Source organism: Hyla sarda, chromosome 3 (assembly GCF_029499605.1).
Source record: "Hyla sarda isolate aHylSar1 chromosome 3, aHylSar1.hap1, whole genome shotgun sequence".
NCBI classification, from domain to species: domain Eukaryota; kingdom Metazoa; phylum Chordata; class Amphibia; order Anura; family Hylidae; genus Hyla; species Hyla sarda.
In genome coordinates this window covers 262,167,256-262,177,066 of record NC_079191.1, presented here as the reverse complement: position 1 = coordinate 262,177,066, position 9,811 = coordinate 262,167,256, and the positions used below count along the sequence as shown (strand labels likewise).

At 45.6% G+C, this 9,811-nt stretch overlaps 1 protein-coding gene across 1 annotated transcript; it reads left to right on the top strand.

Annotated features, from left to right (window-relative positions):
* The first annotated feature begins 629 nt into the window (after positions 1-629).
* On the top strand, positions 630-3,363 carry LOC130360739 (protein spinster homolog 1-like). The gene is made up of 2 exons (XM_056563307.1): positions 630-761; positions 1,786-3,363. Exon 2 carries the CDS (start codon positions 1,811-1,813, stop codon positions 3,323-3,325), a length of 1,515 nt encoding a protein of 504 aa, XP_056419282.1. The 5' UTR covers positions 630-761; positions 1,786-1,810; the 3' UTR covers positions 3,326-3,363.
* The last annotated feature ends 6,448 nt before the right edge of the window (positions 3,364-9,811 follow it).

The following is a 9,811-nucleotide window of genomic DNA, read 5'->3' as shown; positions in this document are numbered from 1 at the left end:
ATATATATATATATATATATATATATATATATATATATGTCAAAGAAGAAAGCAGCACTCCTAAAGCGTGAGTAGGTGCCTCCAGCTAGGATCCGGGTCCAGGATCCTGCATACGTAGTTCCAAGGAAAATGCTGTGGCACTCAAGGTATGGTGAAAAAATGATAATGATGGTGTGAGACCATTGAAACGTTGCTCTTTGCACATTTGGGATGAATAAATAGTTTTCATTTTTTCACCATACCTTGAGTGCCACAGCATTTTCCTTGGAACTATACATTATATATATATATACACAAATCAAAAAAAATGTTGCAGTCTGTTGTAATACCGTTTTTATTGGACTAACAAAATTTTGTAGAGACAAGCTTTCAGGATTCCTCCCTTTATCAAGTCCAATAGTCAAGGACTAATGATCAAAGGACTTTATAAATTATCAGGGAGGAATCCCAAAAGTTTGTCTCTACAAAATTCTGTTAGTCCAATAAAAAAGGTATTACAATCTGCATCACTGGACTAATATGGCTACTCACATTTACTATACAGATATACACATACCTGAAGATGGTTTAGAACCCTGTGATGTCACACATGCTTGTGATGATGTCACCGTAAGCTGTACAAGGAGGTGCGCGCCGGCTGCAGTCTCTTCAGTGTGTTTTGCATTCACAACCTGTGGTGCAAAGTGTTTGTTAGAGAGTTTCTAGTTGCGATAGAGAATTCAAGATTTTGACCGTTCCTTGTCTGAAGAGAGAACCACAAGGTAAGTCTCAGCCTCTTCTATTCATACATACACAGGGCTTTTTGTTTGACAGTTTTTTTTTATTGCTGTTGCTTTTTTTTTAGCAAAAAAAAACAAGAAATTAATTTCCAAAAGAAATAACAAAAGTTATATTTCTCATAGCATTGTGACAATACTTGGCTTAGGCATTAAACATAATAAAACGCACAGATAGTATCATGACCAGAGCTTTTTCTTGCAAAACTGCTAAAATGCAATTATGCCCAAAAAAGCCCCCAAGAAAAAAGTCCTAATTCATGAAGTTCTAAAAGATATAAGTCTATGAGAAAGATTTGGTGGTGTAGTAAAAGAATAACAAAGATTAGGGCAGAAATATAATATTATATAATAGAATTCTGTGTGTACTAACAATAGAAATACTCCGGGTACTCCGAAAGGGAAAACATTTTTCAAATCAACTAGTGGCAGAAAGTCATATAGGGGACGGACAGATCTCAATGAGGTGGGGTAGGTTCATTATTAGTAAATGTATATAGCGGGATAGCCCAATTGTATCTACAGTATGAAGTTCACATGGCCCAGTGACCATACAGCCAAGCCCTTATAATCCGCCATTACTAGGACAGATTCAGGGTTATCAGATATTACTATGACCGGAGAGGTTCAGGTTTATCAGATATTACTAGGACCGGACAGGTTCAGGGTTATCAGATATTACTGGGAACGGAGAGGATCAGGGTTATCAGATATTACTAGGACCGGACAGGTTTAGGGTTATCAGATATTACTAGGACCGTACAGGTTCAGGGTTTTCAGATATTACTAGGACCGGACAGGTTCAGGGTTATCAGACATTGGTAACCTCAGGGAAGACGTCTCCATATAAAACACTTATAGAGAAGCGTCTTCTTCTGAGGCTGTGATGGTCTTAGTGTTATCTTGTGGTTGTGTGCTGGACATTTCTGCTCTGTATGAAGGATCTATTGTATAATGACAGGAATGATGACATGTTGTCTAATGTGTTCACTTATCTCTCTCTCTCTAGTGTTTTCAGGCTCTGACCTGTGACCATGGCCTCTCCACAAGACCCATTGCTGAAGGAGGAGGAAGAAGCAATGGAGGACCATAGTGATATGGATGTAGAAAAGGACGATATCCCTGAGAGGCAGAACCTGCCATCTCTAAGCGTGATGTCCACCGCACGTTCCATCATCACCGTAGTTATCCTCGCCTTTGTTAATTTGCTCATCTATGCAAATCGCTCCAGCGTGGCGGGGGTGCTGCCTTATATACAGAAAGCATATGACACCAATGCTAGTCTGTCCGGCTTATTGAATACATTGTTCATTGGAAGCTACGTGCTGGTCGCACCAATTGCCGGATATTTGGGCGACCACTGTAATAAGAAATATACTGTTTGCGCAGGAGTCATCGTTTGGCTGACCATGACACTTACCCTGTCATTCATCCCTGACGGGTACTTTCTGCTCTTCCTGCTGACGAGTGGACTGGTTGGAGCCGGAGAGGCGACTTTCTGCACCATCGCCCCCTCCATCATTGCAGACCTTTTTACAAGTGACCAGCGGACCCGTATGCTGAACGTGTTTTACTCCGTCATACCTGTAGGCTGCGGACTAGGATACATCATCGGGCCCAAAGTGACTGATGCAGCAAGGGGCGATTGGCACTGGGCATTTCGGGTCACCCCTGGCCTGGGCCTCATAGCTGTGGCTTTGATGCTTTTGGTCACAAAGGAGCTTCCAAGAACGACTACAAACGGGAAGAAGAACAACAAATCCCAGAAGTTTGCCAAATGGGCGACAGATCTGAAAAAACTATTTAAAAATCGAAGCTTCATGTTAACCACCATGGGATCGACGGCTGTATCCTTCATAGTGGGAGCCATAGGTGTATGGGGTCCGTCATACCTGACCCACGCACGAACACTCCTACAAGAGAAGGACCCTTGCCGTGCTGAACCGTGTGACTATCACGACATCCTAATATTTGGTGTGGTTACAGTCGTTTCCGGCATTCTGGGAGTTGTAGCAGGGACGGAGATAAGTAAAAGATATCGCAAATCCAACCCACGGGCGGACCCGCTTGTGTGTGGATGCGCGATGATGCTCTCTGCCCCTTTTCTTCTGTTGGCATTGACTTTTGGCAACATCAGCCTCGTTGCCACCAACATCTTCATCTTCATCGGAGAGACGCTTCTGTCAGTAAATTTCACCCTCATATCTGACATTATACTAAAAGTAGTAACTCCATGGAGGAGATCTTCAGCCCTGGCCGTGCAGATGACAATCTATCACCTCCTAGGTGACGCCGGCAGCCCGTACCTCATCGGCCTGATATCTGACACCTACGAACGAGGATATGCCAAATCCCCTCTTCTGAAATACCGCAGCCTGGAGTATGCCCTCATGACCTGCACCATAATGGCAGTCATCGGAGGGGCCTTCTTCATGGCCACGGCCCTATATATAGAGAGGGACGAAAAAGAAGCAGAGATGGAATCAGAACCTCCGTCATCCTCCTCCTCCTCACTGCTTCCTGCCGATGAGGACCGCGCTTCAGACTGAGGAAAAGTCATTGCTTACCTTTATCTCGTTTACTTCATTAAAAAAATTAAGAAAAAAATAACTGTTCTATGTTCCACTTTACCCCTTATTCTCTACCCAGGGGCGGACACAGACAGCAGAGGGCCCTTGTGCAAAGAATGTGCCTGTGCCCCCCCCCCCCCCAAAACATCAATTGTTCAGCACCCCCCCCTCCATGTGTCACTTACTCAGGTGGACCCCCATATGTCACTTGCTGTATAAGTTTCTAATTATTTATTAAGGCCTCCCATATGCCGCAGCTCATTCAAGCCCCCCACATTAGGTAGCATATATTCCCAACATAAGGTAGCATAGATTCCCCACATTAGGTAGCATAGTTTCCTCACATTAGGTAGCAGTTTCCCCACATTAGGTAGCGGTTTCCCCACATTAGGTAGCATAGTTTGCCCACATTAGGTAGCATAGTTTCCCCACATTAGGTAGCAGTTTCCCCACAATAGGTAGCACAGTTTCCCCACATTAGGTAACATAGTTTCCCCACATTAGGTAGCATAGTTTCCCCACATTAGGTAGCATAGTTTCCCCACATTAGGTAGCACAGATTCCCCACATTAGGTAGCATAGTTTCCCCACATTAGGTAGCACAGGTTCCCCACATTAGGTAGCACAGGTTCCCCACATCAGGTAACATAGTTTCCCCACATTAGGTAACATAGTTTCCCCACATTAGGTAGCATAGTTTGCCTACATTAGGTATCACAGATTCCCCACATTAGGTAGCATAGTTTCCCCACATTAGGTAGCACAGATTCCCCACATTAGGTAACATAGTTTCCCCACGTTAGGTAGCATAGCTTCCCCACATTAGGTAGCATAGTTTCCCCACATTAGGTAGCACAGATTCCCCACATTAGGTAACATAGTTTCCCCACATTAGGTAGCATAGATTCCTCACATTAGGTAGCCATAGCCCCCCCAAACACACAGACAAACACAGACACACACAGAGACACACTTACCTGCCCTGCACAGCGCTTCTCCTCTCCGGCAGCGGCCTGACGAGTGACTTCACTGACGTCCTCCTGAGCGGGTCTGCAGAAGTACGTCACTTGTGCGACGTCCCTCGTCAGACCCCGGTCGGCCGGAGGCAGACTCACTGTCTAAAGTGCCCGCTGAGCTATTATACCCCCCAGCTGCTTTAGAACAGTGAGCAGCGGCGGCGCCAACCCTACCATGAACCTACTAGGCACAAAAAAAAAGGGGGGCAGCAAAATGCCGCCCCTGAAAAGTGCCACCTGGGACTTATGGTCCCACCGGGTCCCATGGTAGGGCCGACCAGAGGCGGCTCTAGACTTTGTGAGGCCTTAAGCAAAACTTGAACATGAGGCCCTGCTTTATTTTCTGCTGAAATTACATGGTGGTCCGGCTGTGAGATGGTTATACTGTGACATCACTGTGTATTATCCCTGTAATGTGACATCACTGTGTATTATCTCTGTACTGTGCCATCACTGTGTATTATCCCTGTACTGTGACGTCACTGTGTATTATCTCTGTATTGTGCCATCACTCTGTGTATTATCCCTGTACTGTGACATCACTGTGTGTATTATCCCTGTACTGTGACATCACTGTGTATTATCCCTGTACTGTGACATCACTGTGTATTATCTCTGTACTGTGACATCACTGTGTATTGTCCCTGTACTGTGACATCACTGTGTGTATTATCCCTGTAATGTGACATCACTGTGTATTATCCCTGCACTGTGACATCACTCTGTATATTATCCCTGTACTGTGACATCACTGTGTGTATTATCCCTGTACTGTGACATCACTGTGTGTATTATCCCTGTACTGTGACATCACTGTGTATTATGCCTGTACTGTGACATCACTGTGTATTATCTTTGTACTGTGACATCACTGTGTATTATCCCTGTACTGTGACATCACTCTGTATATTATCCCTGTACTGTGACATCACTCTGTATATTATCCCTGTACTGTGACATCACTGTGTATTATTCCTGTACTGTGACATCACTGTGTATTATTCCTGTACTGTGACATCACTGTGTGTATTATCTCTGTACTGTGACATCACTGTGTATTATCCCTGTACTGTGACGTCACTGTGTATTATCCCTGTACTGTGACGTCACTGTGTATTATCCCTGTACTATGACATCACTGTGTATATTATCCCTCCCTGTACTGTGACATCACTGTGTGTATTATCTCTGTACTGTGACATCACTGTATATTGTCCCTGTACAGTGGTCCCTCAACATACGATGGTAATTCGTTCCAAACGACCCATCGTTTGTCGAATCCATCGTATGTTGAGGGATCCGTGCAATGTAAAGTATAGGAAGCTGTACTCACCTGTCTCCGTCGCTCCGGACCAGGTCCTCACCGCTCCCGATGCTGTCCCAGGGGCTCCCAAATGCGATGGCCCCGACATATAAAAGCCTGAGAGGCCATCGTATGTCGATTTTATCATATGTCGGGGCCATCGTAGGTCGGGGGGTTACTGTACTGTGACATCGCTGTGTGTATTATCTCTGTACTGTGACATCACTGTGTATTATCCCTGTACTGTGACATCACTGTGTGTATTATCTCTGTACTGTGACATCACTGTGTATTATCCCTGTACTGTGACATCACTGTGTATTGTCCCTGTAGTGTGACATCACTGTGTGTATTATCCCTGTAATGTGACATCACTGTGTATTATCCCTGTACTGTGACATCACTCTGTATATTCCTGTACTGTGACATCACTCTGTATATTATCCCTGTACTGTGACATCACTGTGTGGATTATCCCTGTACTGTGACATCACTGTGTGTATTATCTCTGTACTGTGACATCACTGTGTGTATTATCTCTGTACTGTGACATCACTGTGTGTATTATCTCTGTACTGTGACGTCACTCTGTATATTATCCCTGTACTGTGACATCACTCTGTATATTATCCCTGTACTGTGACATCACTGTGTATTATCCCTGTACTGTGACATCACTGTGTATTATTCCTGTACTGTGACATCACTGTGTATTATTCCTGTACTATGATGTCACTGTGTATTATCCCTGTACTATGACATCACTGTGTATATTATCCCTCCCTGTACTGTGACATCACTGTGAGTATTATCTCTGTACTGTGACATCACTGTGTGTATTATCTCTGTACTGTGACATCACTGTGTGCATTATCTCTGTACTGTGACATCACTGTGTATATTATCCCTGTACTGTGACATCACTGTGTATATTATCCCTGTACTGTGACATCATTGTGTGTATTATCCCTGTACTGTGACATCACTGTGTGTATTATCCCTGTACTGTGACATCACTGTGTGTATTATCCCCGTACTGTGACATCACTGTGTGTTATCTCTATACTGCAACATCACTGTTGATACTTACACTGCACTGTGACATCACTGTATATATTAAGCCTGTATACCCTAATGCCACTGTACATATTTACCTTGCACTGCGAGTGACAATACAGGGTAAATATGCACAGTGACATCACAGTTCAGAGTTAATATAAACAGTAATGTCTCTGTACAGGGACAATAAACAGTTTTGCCACTACAGGGTTAATAAACGCAGTGTTGTCACAGTAGAGGGTAACTATACAGTGATGTCATTGTATCGGGAAAATATACACAGTGAAGTCAGCATTCAAGAATAATAAACTGTGATGTCACTACAGGGTTGTTATACACAGTGACATCAAATCACAGGATGAAGCACAGTGATGTCACAGTTTATTATGAAGCACAGTGATGTCACAGTTTATTATGAAGCACAGTGATGTCACAGTTTATTATGAAGCACAGTGATGTCACAGTTTATTATGAAGCACAGTGATGTCACAGTTTACTATGAAGCACAGTGATGTCACAGTTTATTACGAAGCACAGTGATGTCACAGTTTATTACGAAGCACAGTGAGGTCACAGTTTATTACGAAGCACAGTGATGTCACAGAGACTACAGAATGTACAACTGTACGTGTGATAAAGATGGCGTGATGCTATCGAAACGTCACACATACATGGGGGAATAAAACACTTTGTTTTTGCACCTTATCTGGGAGTGCCGCTGGATCTTTAGTTTTGTAGATAGATAGCTAGATGATATATAGATAGATAAATAGATATGAGATAGATAGATATGAGATAGATAGATCAGTGTATCCCAACCAGGGGGCCTCTAGCTATTCCAAAACGACAACTCCCAGCATGTCTTTGGCTTTATGAGCATACTGGGAGTTGTAGTTTTGCAACAGCTGGAGGCCCCCTGGTTGGGAAACACTGCTGTATCTATCTATCAATCATCTATCTATCTATCCATCTATCTCCTATCTATCTATCTCATATCTATCTATCATCTATCTATCTATCTATATCATATCTATCATCTATCTATCTCTATCATATCTATCATCTATATCTATATCATATATATCATCTATCTATCTATCTATCTATCATCTATTAATCTATCTTTCTATCTATCTCATATCCATCTATATATCTATATATCATCTATCTATCTCTCATATCTATATAGTAGAAGGAGAGCAGCACCCAAGAAAAACAAAAATCATGCACGCAGAGTCCAGACCCGGGTCAGGGATCCATGTGTAAGCAGAAATTGGAAATATCCGCAGCACACTGAGTAGTAAAAATTCAAATAAGTTTTATTCCATCACAGTGGGGGTGTCCAGAACAACGTTTCAACCAGCTCCCTGGTCTTTTTCAAGCTCAGTATACAATGTGCACAACACACAATTTATAGGGGTACTAATCAAGTACCAAGATAAGTGTCAATCAAAGCATAACATCAATGTTACGCCGAGCGCTCCGGGTCCCCGTTCTTCCCCGGAGCGCTCGCCTCATTCTCGTTGCTGCAGCGCCCCGGTCAGATCCACTGACCGGGTGCGCTGCGGTACCGCCTCCAGCCGGGATGCGATTCGCGATGCGGGTGGCGCCCGCTCGCGATGCGCACCCCGGTCCCCGTACCTGACTCGCTCTCCGTCGGTCCTGTCCCGGCGCGCGCGGCTCCGCTCCCTAGGGCGCGCGCGCGCCGGGTCTCTGCGATTTAAAGGGCCAGTGCACCAATGTTGGTGCCTGGCCCAATCTTCCCAATTACCAATTAGTGTATCACCTGTGCACTTCCCTATATTACCTCACTTCCCCTGCACTCCCTTGCCGGATCTTGTTGCATTAGTGCCTAGTGAAAGCGTTCCCTTGTCTGTTCCTAGCCAGTGTTCCTGACCTCCTGCCGTTGCCCCTGACTACGATCCTTGCCGCCTGCCCTCGACCTTCTGCTACGTCCGACCTTGCTTCTGCCTACTCCCTTGTACCTCGCCTATCTTCAGCAGTCAGAGAGGTGAGCCGTTGCTAGTGGATACGACCTGGTCACTACCGCCGCAGCAAGACCATCCCGCTTTGCGGCGGGCTCTGGTGAAAACCTGTAGTGGCTTAGAACCGGTCCACTAGCGCGGTCCTCGCCAATCCCTCTCTGGCACAGAGGATCCACCTCCTGCCAGCCGGCATCGTGACAGTAGATCCGGCCATGGATCCCGCTGAAGATCCTACACTGGTCGCCCAGCTAGCCCTAAAGATCGCCCAACGAGATCAACAGCTGGCATACTTGACCTCCGAGGCACTGCGTCTTCAGTCACAGATACAGCAGCTGCAGCCGCAGATACAGCAACTTCAATCACAGCTACAGCTGCAACTACCATCTCCTCCGCCGGCTCCTGCAACTCCTCCGCAGCAACCGGCCGTTCCTAACCCCTGCTTGTCCCTGCCGGACAAATTTGGCGTAAAGATCGCCCAACGAGATCAACAGCTGGCATACTTGATCTCCGAGACACAGCGTCATCAGTCACAGATACAGCAGCTGCTGCCGCAGATACAGCAACTTCAGTCACAGCTACAGCTGCAACAACTATCTCCTCCGCCGGCTCCTGCAACTCCTCCGCAGCAACCGGCCGTTCTTAACCCCTGCTTGTCCCTGCCGGACAAATTTGATGGGGACCGCAATGATTCTGCCACAGCCACAGTCCAGTCCTTCTTCGCTGAGGTCCGTGGTGTCTTCGAGGAGCCTGCCCGAGCTTCTTCTGCCGAGATTGCCCTGCTGAACCTGGCCCAGGGTGTTTCTTCCGTTGGCGAGTACGCCATTCAGTTCCGTGCTCTTGCTTACGAGTTGTCCTGGAATAGTGAGGTTCTCTGCGCGACCTTTAAAAAAGGCCTATCCAGCAACATTAAAGATGTTCTGGCCGCACGAGAGACTCCTGCTGACCTACATGAACTCATTCATCTTGCCACTCGCATTGACATGCGTTCTTCCGGATGGCGTCTGGAGCTCCGCCTGGATATGGACTTTGTTCGCACGAAGCGTTTTTTCTCCCCGGCTCCTCTCTCCTCTGGTCCTCTGCAATCCGTTCCTGTGCTTCCCGC